The sequence below is a fragment of the Myiozetetes cayanensis genome, unplaced genomic scaffold (assembly GCF_022539395.1).
Source record: "Myiozetetes cayanensis isolate MyiCay16 unplaced genomic scaffold, myiCay2020 scf5-8, whole genome shotgun sequence".
NCBI lineage: Eukaryota > Metazoa > Chordata > Aves > Passeriformes > Tyrannidae > Myiozetetes > Myiozetetes cayanensis.
This window is the reverse complement of record NW_026087742.1, coordinates 101,909,414-101,925,543: the sequence shown is the minus strand read 5'-3', so window position 1 is coordinate 101,925,543 and position 16,130 is coordinate 101,909,414. Positions and strand designations below refer to the sequence as shown.

At 39.8% G+C, this 16,130-nt stretch overlaps 1 protein-coding gene across 3 annotated transcripts in view; it reads left to right on the top strand.

Moving 5' to 3' along the window:
- Positions 1-16,130, top strand: part of SH3KBP1 (SH3 domain containing kinase binding protein 1) — a 215,375-nt gene that overhangs the window by 66,878 nt on the left and 132,367 nt on the right. For all 3 annotated transcript variants that reach the window (XM_050332555.1, XM_050332554.1, XM_050332556.1), the window contains one exon: positions 8,350-8,473. In XM_050332555.1, coding sequence (XP_050188512.1) covers positions 8,350-8,473 — 124 coding nt within the window. The remainder of the gene's footprint in view (positions 1-8,349; positions 8,474-16,130) is intronic.

The window sequence follows — 16,130 nt, the reverse complement described above, 5'->3', positions numbered from 1 at the left end:
CCTTAGAGCTGTGGTGGTTAGAGCTGTGGTACAGAAGGCATTGTAGCATCTCGGGCTGAGATAAACAGGGAATGTTCAGACGTGGATGTCACAGAGAAGTTACCAGCAGTTCAAGCAGGAGCAGGTTGCACTGTGCCTTTAGTGGCACAGTAGTTTTGTGGCTAATGTTGAATACACTAGATGTAGGAGTTAATGTGGGTTGTTGTTGTGGTTTTTTTTTCTAACAATTGTTAATTTGTCATTTCTTTGTAAATTTGTCTGTTGGAAGTTGTTTGCACTAGATCCAAACTATCCATTTTTTTGTATGGATGTTTTCACATGCTCCACTATTGTCCCAAATGTTTGAGTATCACCTTTGTATTAAGTAAAGTTTATAAATAAAATGAATATTTAAATACTCTAAGAACAATGCACGTGGCAAATGGGCTGTTGAAGCCTTTACTTGTGGCTTTGTAATGAATTTATGATTGTGCAGACTGGGTTCTGGGTGTGTGTTAAATAGCAGAGCAGTGTCCTGTCAGGAAGCTTTGGAGTATTCATAATGTCCTGCCACCTGAGAAGCAAGGGCAGCACTACAGGCTCACCTGAGCAGCCATGCAAACAGTGCTGCTGACTGGCCGTGGATGGCGTTCAAGGCTTTACTTGTGCTGGAAGAGAGCAAACCAGTGCATAGTTTTTTATGTAGCACAGGAAAAAGAAAGGAGGGTAACACGTCCTCATCCTTGAGGTGCCTCATTCCACTTACTCCTGATGTTACTGCTGGAATAGATGCACTGGTCACGTGCAAAACAGGGTGAATAAATGCTTTTCCCTATAAAGCCATAAATCAGACAGAAGTCATGTGAGCCACAGAAATACACTTGATTTTGAAGGCCAGATACAGAAACCAAAGAATTCTTTGAGGAAGGTTTAGGAGGCTGTGGTTTAGAAATAACCCCAGAATTTGGCAGTACTAGCACAAACCAGGAGGCTCATGAACTGTAACCCTGTCTCTTTTTTTTTAAAGTCACATGCCTGACAGACAGCTGGGAACGTGTTTCCTATAAACTTGGGGTAAGCTGATAGTGAAAAAGGAGAGAGGATGTGGAATGCTCCAGCAGTGAAACAAGAGCATAACTTTTGTCATAAGCTCAGATGATGTGTGCAGTAGCAGTATGGGATCTATGCAGCTGTTAGCAGCTGGGGGTCACTGCTGGGGGGGCACACTTTCCAAGCCATCTTCCCCACCCTGCTTGCTGACAGGGCCCCTGGTAAGTGTCTCCTGTCATAACCAGCTAATGGAGAGATCTCAGTCTTGATCATGGGGCCTGAAGGTCTCATGTTCTCCCTCTGTATCTTGGACCTGGTGTTGCCCTAGAGAGAAGTCAAATACTAGTGATGCAGAAGCCAGGAAGATAAAAGCTAAGTGGTTTCTTAATTGTCCCTGAAATGTTGTTGTTTTGCTCATGTAAAGCTCATGCTATGAAAATATACTGGATTTTAGTGCTGCCATCATCTTTCTGGTTGAAAATAGTTTTCATATTGATGCTATTTCAGTTGATGGAAAGGTTTGTTCCAGCCTTGCTGCAGGATATGTTGTTTATTTATGTTAGAACTACAAGATTCTTGACAATGTCGGTGTTGCATTTGTAACTGAGCACATTTATAATTATTCACTACCTCTTAACTAGTTTCAGTGAAAATGTCACAGGAAATTACTCAGGAGGACTAAATATTGCAGTGATGTACTCTGCAACAGAGTTTGAGGTTTTAATATAACTGGATAATTGAACTTATATATTGTTTAAAGTTGCAGACATTGATTTCAGGAAATCATGGTGGCAGATGTCTCTTGAAATGTAAAGTATGTTTTTTTGAGAAAGAGATTGAAGGAAAAGCATTCTTTATCTCAGAGGGGTAAAGCTCAGTAGCTGTTTTTCCCTTTGCATGGAAGCCTCAGATAAATCAATCACCTTATAGTCTGATAGTGATTTTTCTCATAATTTTCCATGGCTCCCAACAGCTTTGGGAATGAACTGTTGGCTTTAGAATTTTATACCTGCAGCAGCACAAAATAGCATTTTGTTGCATTTATAGTTGTGGAAAAGGTTGCAGGAATTTCCTCAAATGTTTTCAGCTGAGTTTCCTGTAAAGGTCAGAACTGCTAGAGTTAAAAAAAAAACTTTGGTGTAGTGAAAATGACAGAAGTTTTTGTACTTTCCTAACTGTAACTTTTGTGGCTGACCTAATTCAAGCATTAGCTATAACTTCAAGGAAGCTTTTTGATAGATGAGTGGGAACTTCAACATACAGACACACAAACAGAATAGACTTTTTCCTTGGAAGGTAATACATGATGAAATTCTGAAAACAAAGCTAGGTCTTGCAAACAACAGTAGAGAAATGACATGTTTTCTCTTTGAAAGCTGTTAACTGCTCTTTTTGTCTCTCTCCAGCTTGACAAGGAATGTGTCATGTGAATGAGTAACAGTTTTTTAATGTACAGAAGATAAAATGCTCAGTTTCTAGATTTTATAGGTTTAATTAGCCATTTAATAGGCTACAGGTACACTTGAATATATTGTATTTTCCTATGTGATGGACTTTCATCACACTGCATAATTTGTTGTTATTTAATATTTTGTCACATTGTAAAGTTCACAAGCTTATGGAAAATGTTTTGCAAATTTCCTGTGGCTTATACTGATGTAGGATTGGATTAGAGAAGATCGAAATAAAAACAGCTCCAGGATTGTCTAGGATTTTGTGTTTCTTTGAAGAAACTGTGTTTCAAAGTTTGCTAGAAGAAAATAATCTTTTCATGGTGATTTGGCTGTTGGTATCTATCCAGTGTGGTTGAATCCTAGTTACAAAAAATATATATATTTTTAGGTATTAAAAGGATGTACAAATTGTAAGGGCCTTCAGAGGACTCTGTGCCCCCATAATATCTTTGAAATCATAACATTTCATGAAATCAAGCTTAGTTTATTTTAGTTTATTTTTAAAGTTCACAATGACTTTTTTTCAGTATTTCTCCAATCGAGGGTGCCTCTTCCGAGTAAGAACTGCTTATTGTATTGGAATCACCCTGAAACCCATATACACAGGAGGTGGAAGATGTCAAAATTTCTGGCATCAGGAGGGCCTGGTTTAGATTTAGTGGTTGAAATGTGAGGTTATTTACTTAAGGCTTGGTTTCCCTTTGGGTTCCTCTTGGAAATGATCTGCAGTTACCTTTGTGCAGGCTAGGAAAAAAATGCAGCATTTTGATTCTTGAAATTTATACTGGGCATTGTCCCAAAACCAAGTACCAAAGATGAGGTTTAGAGGTGTTTTTGATGCTGGTAGCACTGTGAAAGCCCTAGCTCTTTGCAGGTAGGTTGTGTGAGTGAGACAGCTGCTCATTCTGCAGAAACATCTCAGTACTAGAGAAGGGGTGAGGGGAAAGAGCCAAGCCCTGCACTCAGGATCCCTTTGAGCTCCTTCTCCTGAGGCTCTCTGTGTGGCTCTCTATAGACATTTGTCTTGTGAACTTGGTTCTGTAAAGGACTCTCTAGGTTGCTGAGTCTGGTCCAGACAGTGTTAGGGATTCTTAGTGAAGGTGCTCACACTATCCCTTTGATAGCTCAGGTGTCCTGCAGTACCAGTTCAGCCCCCCTTGTTCTATTCAGGGGCAGATTGGCCCACAGTGAGTAGTGATTGTGTCTGATTAGGGTGTGAATATATTTGCTGTAGTCAAAATGCCACCAGAAACCAGTGCAAAAGTCCTAGACAGGAAGTGCACTGAAGTCCTTGCTGGGCAGACAGCTAACAGTAGGTTGAGCTTTTCCCAGTATTTTAGAGAAGTATAATACAGTAAAATCTCTTAGCTTTCTCTTTTTTTCCTTTCCTTTCATACACAAGCTCCTTTTTCAAGAAGTAGTCTCTGAACTTGCAACTGCACTATTAGTTTCTGTTCATTCTCCTTTAGCATTTAAATTCAGCTGTTCTTGAACTACTTATGGCAGACAGAGGACTTCCATCCTAACTGAATGTTTGCTTTCTACTTACTTGTGTACATGGAATTTCTTCTTTAAAAGAAATAATACCTGGAAACTTCAGCTTGAAATCAGAACCAGAAATAGATTTTGTCATATACTGGGCAAGTTCCCACAAGCCACCTTTGTTATGCATGGGTGTGCAAGCTCATTTGGCTACTCTTTCCTTGTGTGGTAGGCTTTGACTCCTTGCAGATCTGAAATGAGTGGATTATGTAGAGAGACTTCTATAACTGTTACTGATGCAGCACCAAGCTTTTAGGGCCATTAGGGTTGCATCATTTACCAAATATGCAAGGTAGTAATTTTTAGTGTATTTTTTGCAGTAAAGTGAGCTGACTTGGTGTATCTATTTGACCAGACTTGTTTGTGTTTGTTTTCACTTCATTCTTCAAGCAGAAATGAAGTTTTCAGTACAGCATTATGATATTTTAGAGTAATAATCTTTTTTTTACAGCAAGTAAGAGTGGGGATAGATACAAAGGGCTATGTCAATATTTCTAAATTTTATGAGCACTCGGGTCCCTTTCTTTGTCCTGAGGATAGGAGTGCCTGGCTCTATTTGGGCCACAGCTGAAGAAAACTCCTAAAATCTGAAGTTCCCCAAGGTTGAGCAGTACAGAAGACAGCAAAGAGGAGAACCAAGATACTAGAGAGAGGAGAGAGGCTGTAATATCGGCAGCAGTGTTTGCTGCAGGCTGCAGTGGTGAGGCTGCTGAAGGCGTGGGGCATTTGTTTGGGTTTGTTTGTAAGTTTTTAAGTCTTGTGCTGTAGACTAAGACCAGGAACTGAAAAGATGTGCAAGGGCCTTAAACTGACATAACTTACTGCAGAATGTGTGCTAAGATATGGGCTTCCCATAGGGTATTGCTAAGTATGAGTATGTTTCTGGTACGATTTTAGGCTTAGTAGGACTGGATTGACTTTTGCCTGATTTCTGTTTCACTATTTGGGCAATTCTCCACTTTTGCTTTCAATTCTCTCCTGATCTGTAATTTCAAGCTGCTGGGGTTGATCATGTCATGTTACTCTGGGCAGCAGCTATGAAAAATTATGACCCTTCTCATGAGCATCAAAGGAAACAGTAATGAAAAGTAGCTCAAACAAGTACTAGAAAAGCAGAAAATAAAGCTTAGACATGATGGCTGCAAGGTGCTGTACCTTCTGTATGAATTTTGGCTGAGTGGACACTCAGCATGTGTGACTCTCTTCTTTCCACGAATAGTGGATGAGAAAGGAAGTGTAAGACTTGCCACCCTACAAACAAATGCCAGTGTTTGGGAGTTGTTTCGTATTCCCATTGCTTTTTTCAGGAGCCAAACAAGGCTTCCTCAAAAAGCTGTCAGCAGCAACAAAGGCACCAGTGTCATTCATCTGGAGACTAAAAGGTACGGCACTGTTTTCTGTTACAGCAGACAATTTTTTCTGTCAGTTTTGAAGTTGCAAAAGGATTTTTAAAATGAAAAAAAATTGTACTGTTGTTTCAGAATGTGTGACTTGAGGATTTAATTACGTTCTGACATAAAGAATGAAAAATAACACAGTAATGACACACAGGAAGCAAGTTCTGGCAAGATGGGGTCTTCCGTAGGGTGTTGTCTTGTGGTCTGGTTCACACAAGAGTGCTGTTTGAGTCACAAATTCTGTTTAAACTATAGATAATATTTTAATATACAGTGAGTTTGTCACCTAGCTGCAAAATAAATGTAAAGCTTCAATATGACAAGCTTTGGGTGAACTCATTTATTATACATTTTATTTTTTAAGGCTACGAAAAAGAACTTCTGGAATAATGTATGTGTTATGTCTGGTACATTTTTTTGTAGAAAGTGATATATTCTTCTAAATGTGTACAGTGTTCTTAAATTCCCTTTTAATTCTCTTAAATTCACTTTTCTACAAGAACTATGTGCAGCATTTCTTCTAACAACAGCAGCATCTGTCACGCAGACACCACACCCCTTTCATACACATATCCACATTTGTTGTTTCAGTTATTATGGTTACTGTGATGAGTTGGATTTTAGATACTGTTTTACCTTTTTGATGTCACTAGATAAAAGATTTATTGTACCCTCAGTGGGCAGCAGTTTATAAAACTTTTATCTCTGCTAATGGAACTCAGAAAATGCTTTGTGCAGATACAGAAGACTGTATTAATGTTGTGTAGCTAATAGTTCAGCTTTGAAATACCAGTTGGACTGGGGAAATAAGATGTTAAAAAAAAAAAAAAAAGAATTTCAGGTTTATGGTGCATTTTATAGAGAATAACTTGGAAATTCTTACTTTGCTTGATGCTGTTCACAGATGACAGCTTCGGAAACTTCATATAGAAATGTGCTTTCTATGGTTGAGTGCCCATATACCGAAAACCTAAATAAGATCTACAGTATTTCCTGCTTATGTACAGTGCTGTGGGAAGGTGGTGGTTGATGCTGCACTGGGATGTAGAAGAGGGCAGTGAATGTAAGAGAGTTGAAAGAGAGGAGGAGAGGTAGAGTTTTTTATGAGGCGAAGAGTTTGTCCAAAGCCATCACCTGCCCCTGATGCCTGTTCAGTGTAGATCTCATCAGATTTGCAGATGACATCAAACTGGGAGAGCAGTGAACATGCTTAAAGGCAGGGCTGCTGTTCATAGGGCCCCAGACAGGAACATTAGGAAGTCCAGCAAGGGCAGATACCAGTTCTTGTCCTGGGAGAGAGGAATTGCTGTCATGCAGAGTGGTACCTGAGAGTTTGGGCTCAACTCTGCTGAAAAGGACCCTTGGGTCCTGGTGGACAGCAAGCTAAACATAAGCCAGTCTTGTACCCTGGCATCAAACACAGTGAACAGCATCCTGGGCTGCATTAATAGCCTGCAGACTGAGGGAAGTGATAATTTTCCTTTACCTGGCACTCATTAGTCCACATCCAGAATACAGCATCCCATTTTGCGGATGGGATGAGGATTTTACGTAAGGGAAAAATATTGATAAACTGAAGCAAGCTCTGTGCCTGAGGAAGCTGAAGCACATGCACCCTGAGGAGATGCTGAGGGAGGTGTGGGATTACTCAGCCTGAAGAAATGGTTTTGGGGAGACCTTCTGATACACACAAGAATGTTTTCCAGGAGACAGAGCCAGGCCCTTCAGTTGTGCCTGATGGGAAGGACAGAAGAGAGCAGATCAAACTAGAAAAGAAAGTTTCAGGCTGTCTATAAGGAAAATTTTTGTCCATAAGGTCAGTCAAGCAGCGAGCTTGTGCAATCTCTATCCTTGGAGATTTTCAAGACCCAGCTGAGCAAACAGCCTTAAACAACCTGGTCTGACCCCACAGGTGACCCTGGTTTGAGCTGGGGATTGGAACAGGGACCTTCTGAGGTCCCTCCCAGAGTGGCTCTGAGTGGTTCTGTGGCTCTAGGATAAAGCTTGGAGACAAAACTTAACTTATTTTTTACTTATTTTTTGGGACATGGTTGGAAAGAAATGGTTTAGCCTCTGTAGTATGTCATTATCCTGTCTATAAAGTGGAGGCAATGCTGTTTGTCTACTTCCGTAGTGTTTCAAGATAAGATATATGTAAGGTGATGATATTTTGGATGCTTTCAAAGTGGGTATAGACAACAAAACAGTTGGGCTTTTAAAGTCTAAGAAGCTGACGAGGTATTGTACATCTTCTCAAGCACTAACTGTGAAGTCCTGGAAAGCTGTTTTCTGTGGATTAACTTTCATGAAACCCCACCATATATATTTTCTCCATGTGCTGCCAAGGAAGTCGATCACCTTAAAAGGTAGTCAGCAGCAAAACGTGTTAGTGTTAGCAACAGCTCTGACAGCAGGCTCTCTATATGCTTCTGCCAATTATGGTAACATTTGTCATATTTGCCTGGTTATTATTTTTCTTCCTGCCGTGGTTGTTATTTCTGTGGGCTTCTCAACGGAGTGGAAACAGACTTAGCTGCCTCTACATCAGGAGCACTGCACTGGTGCTGCCCTGTGCGTCAGATGTCCAGCTGATTGCTGGATAAACTAGGAAGTCTTTTTTTCCCCCCCTCACACCTTTCAGCTTTGGTCATCTTTACTAAGAGATCTGTAAAGCTGTCCTACAATTTTCACACATGAATAAGGAATTATTCTAAAACTAAAAACTATAGTATCCATTGGAAAAGGTTACTGAAAATTGCTTTCTTTTTGTGGCATTTTATAAGAGTCTTTGAGGTAGCATTAGAGTAGGCAGGGATGTATACACAGAAGTTTTAAGTCTTGGGAGCTTGAGATTTAGAATATTCTATAATACCATCTTTTTAACCCTTCTTCTCTTTTTTTCTCTCCTCTATGTCCACCTTCTGCAGGAAATAAAGAAGGACATGAAGAAAGAAAACACTGCCAACAAACCACCAGAGAAGCCTATAAATGAAGTTTCCAATGGAAGCCCTTTACTGTTGTCTGAGACAATTATTAGAACCAACAGAAAAGGTATAGTATGTAAGACATTTAAATGCAGATTAAATTCAGACCTTTCAAAGAACAAAATGTAAACCTTTCTTGTTTCTAGAAATAAAGCTGGTGTCTGTTTAACTGAAAAGGCATAGCAGAAATAACAATAATAACAATAATAATGAAAAAAGTTGTCCTCTTAGACTGGCATATGGATGCATGTATTATGTCTAATATTTCCACATGAATTTGCACAGACATCCCTTTCTTCTTAAAAAAATCCTTTCTCGATACATTTAATTAAAGAAAGCTGTATAAGGAGATTACTAAAGCTTATTAAAGTAGGGAACTGACAGCTTGCATATATGGTGGGTTTTGCACAGTGATGTCAGTCCACATTCATGTATTCCTACTCTGTGAAGGACAGAGAACTTTAAAAAAATTCTAAATAGAAGTGGAAAACATAATGCATTACTTTCCTGGGAAGTGTCTTTCACTGTCTTCTGTTTCAGACTGGAATGTATGCTCTTCATGTCTGGCTTGATTCCCAATGCAGATTCCTATGTAGGGTTTTGAGTTGCTAAAATGAAAGCCTCCAAATCTTCTCTCTCATTCCCTAGCTCCCAGTCCTGCTCTCAGAAATATCAGAACTAAACAAAAAATTGGCAGTATTAAAGCTGGATTTTTCTTTAGGTTATGTTTATGCTCCTGTTTGTTTGTAGGAGGACAATTGTCTCTGTGCAAGAGACGTGCTGTAATTTTTCCTGGAGAATTCACTGGACAGTTTGTTGCTTGCTGCAATATACAGAATAATCTGCTGTCATTAATCATTGCTGTAATGTAATTCTCATTTTGGCATATCTTTTATACGGTTAGGACTATGCATGTGGAAATTTCTTCTTCTGTATTATCAGCAAATACTGTATTTGAGCTGCAGTTTGAATAGAGGTCTTAAGGTTTACAACTGCAAGTGAAGAAGATTTAATAATTTCTGCAAAATGTATGACTTCCTTCAAAATGTGAGGGGGAGTAATCTCCACCTCTTTTGCAAGGATTGATGTTCTCTGAAAGAAAAAATTGGAAATAAATCTCAGAAAGCTTTGTCTTTTGAGCTTGCAATGTCATCATGTATCTGTAGACACGTCCAACATTTCTGCTTTGGGTCACAAGTTTTTCAAGCAACAGCAGAATTAAATTAACAAGAATTATTCTTTTTCATGGCTGCTATACAGAAACATATGAGTAGCTGAGAAATTGTCTAGGGACCAAGTTTGTTCCATATTGCTTCAGCTGCTATTTGGAGAAGGCTAATAGCTGTGGCAGATGTGGAGATTCAGTTCAGTCACAAGGGGATAACACTCCAAATATGATACTTAGGAACACAAGTTTTCTCTTCCTCTTTCTTCCCTCTGGCTCAGAAGCTTGAAAGGATTCAGGAGATAAAGAAGTTTTCTTTTTGTGTCTCTAGCTGGAGAATACAAAACCTCGTATTTATTGAAAGGAGAAAAGCAAAGACTGACACGAAGATCTGTAGGTTGAGGAAGGGGTTAGATCTGGAAGTAGCAGATTTCATATTAGGATGTTACTGTGTTGGATTTCATTGGTGAGGATTGCACTTCTCGTGGCTACCTCTGCATCATGCCAGGGTTGGTGCACTCTTTGTTTTGGCTGCTTCTCCACAGCTGTTCCCACTGCTGCAGAGCAAGCAGCTGCAGGATGCTGTGCTCAAGCAGTACAGCCAAGGATGCACAGAGCATAACAAGGCCAAGAGAGCTTCCCCTCGTTTTTCCTGGGATCACTTTGAGCAAGGTGCCAAAGTAGCCCTTGTTTAAGTGAGGATAGCTGGGCAAGCACTTACTGTTGTGTTCAGTAAGAGTTTTCTAAGATCTGTGAGGCAGATCTCCTTGTGGAAACTGTTGCAATATTTTACTGAAAAGGGAACCCTAAATGATATTGACGTTATTGTCTTGAAGTGTTCTTGTCCTGAAATTTTTATTAAACTTTAGCTCAGTCTGTTTACTGATCACAGAATGTGACCAGACTTGAAAGAGGGTGTCGTGGTTTTGCCCTGGCTCAATTTACTTTTATACCCCCACATACAATTACTATTAGTTGAGAGAAGGTTTATGCAGACAAAAAGAGACTGAATTAAAAAAAAGGTATGAGTATTTATTATTAACAAACTAAAACTAAAGAATTATATCTACAATAATTTTACTTAAGTAAAAGGTATTAGGTATTTACAGAAGATACTTCTCCCCCCACCTCCCTTTATATCAGTCCAAGGAGGAGAAGCAGTCTTTTTCTGTTCTCAGAATTCCAGCTCTCTCTCTCTCTCCAGTAACTCTGCAGCACTTTCGTCGCAGTTGGAACTTCTTTATCTCTCTCTTCTCTATGTCAGCCTCCAGGGCTGGGCCTACCTCCTCCTGGGTTAAAACCGAAGGCTGGGGGTTACTCAGGTCCTGAAGGGTCTCTTTCCATAGACTTGCAAGGGGACACTTGCTTACTATGGATCTTCTTCCACAGGGTTACAGGGGATAATGGTTTAAGAGTTCACCCCTGTTTCCCTATGGAGGTCCCTCCCCATGGGAGAACAGTCCTTGATTGACTTCTCGGCATGGGTCCAGTCTGGATCCCTTACTCGGATCCCAATATCCCACCTGAGCCATTTTCTGCTCCAGCGTAGGTTCTCTCTAGCACCAGCAGCACGGATCCCACACATGGATCCCAACATCCCTACCTGAACCGTTTTGTGTTCCAGCGTAGGTTCTAATACCCATCAGGGTCATAAATCTTCAACAGCAGCAGCATGGATCTCTCACTGAGATCCCAAGCTTATCTGAGCCGTCTCGCTCCAGCATAAGCATCGATCCCTTCGAGGGTCACAAAGTCTTTAACAGGACTCTGCCTCATCTGAGCCGCTTTTACTCCAGCATAAGGCTTTCTCTCTGTTAAAGTCACAAATCTCTGGTGCATCCACAAGCTCCTCTGTGAGCCGCACGGGGGGTCTCTTCACTCCAGCAAACTTTCACAGGTGGCAGGGTTTTATTTTTCAGTCTTTACCCTGCTAAAGGGAGGGAGAGCGAAAGGGGAAAAAGCAGTTCTCCCCCCTTCGAACTTTTCTTCTCTCTCCTGTTGCAGTTTCAGCTGCCAGCCTTGACCTTGGAAATCCTGTTATCTCATGGCTGGAATTCTTCTGCAGCGGTTTCTCGTCTAAGCAGTTCGTCTTTTAAACTTTTTTTTTCTTCACTCTCTCACAAGAGAGAAGGGAGGCTTCAGTGCTGCACCTGCCCCCCGGCCCAAGCCGGGGAGGAGGGGGCCTTGGCCCTCCTCGGGCCCGCTACCCTTCTACATGGCTGCTGTTCTTAATTTCAACTGCGCCACCAACCTTCTCTTCCGTTTTCTTAAAGATGTAATTAGCAAAGGCGTCACTGAACTTTTTGATTGGTTTTTTGTCCGGAAATCACCTGGACAAAACCATCCTCAGCCCTAGGGATGAGCTGGTGGGCAAAACCACGACAGAGGGTATGGATTTTTGGGGTTTTTTTTGTTCTTGTTTGTTTGGTTTGGTTTTTCTCTCCTTGTTGTTAGGAAGTGAGGAGGACGGGGATGCATCTAAAGGTCTTTAGTCACTGTTCACCAGTGAAAATAGTAGGCAGTCTTATTTATTTGCTTGGGCAATGTAATCTTGCTGCTTGGAACTTCAGAGCAGTCCAGTGATGTGGGAGTGAAGTATTTTGTGCTGCTGCATTGTTTCTGTTACCAAGATGATGATAAGTGCTTTTCTACTGCTGTGGTGTTACATTGCATGGTTTTATTACTTAGCTTGGTTGGCCTAATTTAAGTGTCAGCACTTTAGCAGGCATTTACATTTTGAGCAGAAGAATCTTGGCCTCTTGGGCTTCTGGCTTGTAGAGAGTTTTTCCTTGAGGAATATTGACAAGTGTCCAACAGTGGTATTCAAGGAAAATAGCTAAGTTATTTGTAAGAAACGTCTACGTAGCTAAGAGGAAAAGAATGAATTTCTGAACTGGAAAGATATTTAAGATCTAACTTTTTATCACGTTTGTTTATTGTAATTATTTCTTAGCACTGTATTGAAATTAGGGACTCTTATGGTATGTAAATGGAAATACATCTTATAAAGGCTTATTTCATCAAGTAAGCAAGCAAGTGGCTGCATGATACTTATTTGCTGACTAGGCTTAAACCACAATAGTAATGGATGTTTCTACTTTGGATTACACATGTAGTCTAGGAACAATTTAAACTTGGTGTAACTGTACCAGTAGTAGCCAGGCTGGGTTAATACTTTCATTGCAAAGTGAGGGTGGCAACTGGCTGTGGTATTATTAGTTATAGGTCACCATCAGTGAATCATTTTTTAGTTATAAAGACCGAGAGAAGGTGGAAGGATTTGATTTTGTCTGCTTTTCACTGTGGGTGGTAAAACCAGAACATTTCTCTTGTTGACCACAGATGCTAGTGACTTAATGGAAACAAACAGTAGTGACAACTGCTGTGGTGGACACAATTTAGGAAACTCTGTTCCACTTAAGCCTCGATGTATTTGTGTAGGTATTTCCTCTCTTCACAGGGCTGTGAGTACGATCTAGAAGCTAGGGCTACACTTAATACAATGGGGTTATTTTCTACATCTGCCACAGAGCTGCTGTGGAACTTTTGCTAATGCACTTAAACTGTTGGCCAGATTACCACACTTATCTCCCAAGATCAAGTATCTTAATGCAGATTGATTTTTCAGATAGGCAGAGGGTTTTTTTCCTGATTTAGTCCAGTGGCATATCCAGATATATGAGTAACTTCCATATATTTCAGGTATCTCTACCTCAGGCTGCCTCTTGGCGAAACCTGGGTTTATACCTGCCTCGCTAAGACATTGGGATCTGTCACAGCATGGGAGTGATGGCAGGTAACATCTGGGAAATGGAGCATTCTAATATAACACTCCAGTGGGTTCCTGCTTCAGCTCTGAAAGGCTCAAAAAAGGACCATTTGGTTGAGTGTAGAGATAGGGTTGGGGAAGCAAAACAGCCTTGTGCTTTCCCTGACAGTTCCCAGGGCTGCAGCAGCTCTAGGCTAGTTTTGATGGGTGCTTCAGGTGCTGCATTATCAGCCCCTGTCGAGGGAAAAACAGTGTGGCACTGAATAACCTGCCTAAGGCTATATGAATGTCAGCTGTGGTTGCCTTGCATATCCATTGCCAGAACCTGGGAGGGATCATTCTTTTCCTTCTTCCTACAGTTCATATGCCAGGAAAACATTTTGCTTGACAGGTGTGGGTCCTCTAGTATATCTTTTCACTACTCCAGATTTATTGGCTGGTATATAGAACTATTCTTCTAAAACTTCTATAAAGCTGACTTAAAAAAAAATAATCCCTCTTCTCTGTTTAGAATTGGCATTGGTAATAACAGGTTGGCAAAGCTTTTTCTTCCCTGAGAACGTTTTCAGATTGTTTGAAAAAGGCAAAAATATTGCTATTGTTACAATTATTTAATAACAGAAGAAAATTACAACCAGGTCTTGGAACAAGAATACAGTGGAAGATATCTTCTTTTTTTTTTTCTTAAGTGCTTTTCCAACATGGTGAAATTCCATCTCTTCTAAGTTAACTTTCAAAATCTAAAAACAGATCTGAAGTCGTGCAACTGTTTCAGATCAGTCATAAATTCAGTATGATCTTCATTCAGGTATAAAGGGACATAATGGAAACTTGCATGCAATGAGCTTAACTGCTAAATGGTTATAGCTTATTTTAGACTACTTTTGTTCTGATTTTTGAGTATTCTATATTGATTGTGCTATTTTGTGTATCTGGGAAAAAGAGCCCACTTGCATAGGCCAAGTTGCAAAGCTGGAGCTGATAGTCTGTATTTTGTAAGTAAACTAACAACAATTGTTATATGAGTAAACATATTTGAGGCAAAGATATATTGCCTTGTCAGATATACTTATTTTCTATAAACTGTAGTTACAGTCTGCATTGAGCTTATTCAAGCCAGCAAATCTGGAACAGCTCATCACGTGTTACATGTTCTTAATCAAAGCCAAACACTGAAAGAAAGGAAATGTTTTTTTCTAGTTCTCTCAAGAATTATTTATTTTACCTTCCAGCCTACATTTAAATAATGAAGGGAATTTACATCCTATGCTACACAGGAAGTTTTGTGAAAGTACATTTGATGATATAATAGGTTTAATTTGGGAATAAAATGTCTGTTTTATGCAAAACTGATATTTAAGCCCCTTTTTTTTTAAATTAGAGAAATGGGAAAGGTATTTCACAAGAAAAATGCTTCATCATTTTGTTGAGTACTGTTTTGATTATTTGGATACAGAAAGACACCCCATTTATTAAAAAAACAGGCTGTTGGCAGCTCGACATACGTATGTTGAGTGTGATACCTCTGAGTTTTATATTCAATAATGTATGTAAGCTATGATTCTGGTCATAGTTTTCAACAGAAAGGCAAACCTCAAAATTTCCTTCACAAAGTATTTTATTACCAAGCAGTGCAAGAGACTGGCTTCATCGTGTCTGATGAAGTGTCTGACCCTCAGTACGCTCAGCTTTGGTTTTCCTTTTGAGCACAGTAAGTTTGAAGGCATTGATCTGTCTTTTGGTTGGATTATCTATCTGTTGTTTATATGTTCAGGCCTTCTCCACAGACAGGCTTTGGTGTTCCCTTGCAAATGCTGCCAACTTCAGAGCAATTATAGCTAGCATGGAAAAAAAAAATCCTTTGCATTTGTACAATCAGCTAATTGGTGTATAATCAGTATACAGTTTACACAAATATGCACAAGAACATACTTCTCAGCCTATTAAGGTTAAAATATGCATGCAACATATGACACAAACCCAAAATGAGGCATATAAAATTAATGGCACAGGAAACTTGAATGTGGCAAAATATTTATTCTTTGACTTTAAATAACGTATCTGCATCGCATAAGTAGAATCTGAGATAATTCACATTTCCTTTAAAAGTACTGTTTCTTGAAAATAAGGGTGAAAATTATCCCAGTATTATTTAGGTAAGCTACACTGCACTGGAAGGCAGTGCTTTCAGTTCAGAGAGGCAGGAAAAGACATTGATTTGTGCTGGACATGTGGTTGTGTCATTGCCACGAATTTTTTTTTTTTTGGTCTAGAAGAAATATCTCAGTGCTGTCTTCTTGGCAAGAGCAGAATATGTGCTCACTCATTCTTTTCAAGCAGATCTTATTTATGAATTCTATTTAAATAACAACTCAATATGTATAAAATATAAACGTTTTTTCCTGTCTTATGTTAATTTGCTGTCCTGGTATTCAGGTAAGGTTTCATAATCTATCCAGATTCCAATAGCTTGTTCCAGGGAGATCATTTCTTTTCTTGTCATGTCCTGTGCAGTGCCCCTCATCTCCTTTTTCTCCTAAGTGCCCACCCTTTCTTTTCAATTACTCCTTCCTTGTAGTCTTCAAAATGCCCAGGTGCTGAGCCCTGACGCAGCTTCTGCAATTTTGCATAGTTGGATCCAACCACTGCTGTGGGATCCAAGTGAGTATCATAAGGATTTGTGCAGGAGTGGCCTATTGAAGGCAGTCATAGAATTCCCTCTTGTTTGAATTGTCATTCCCTTCTCCCTGTGATTAAGGAATGGCAGAAAACAAGCAGAGTGGCTCTGAG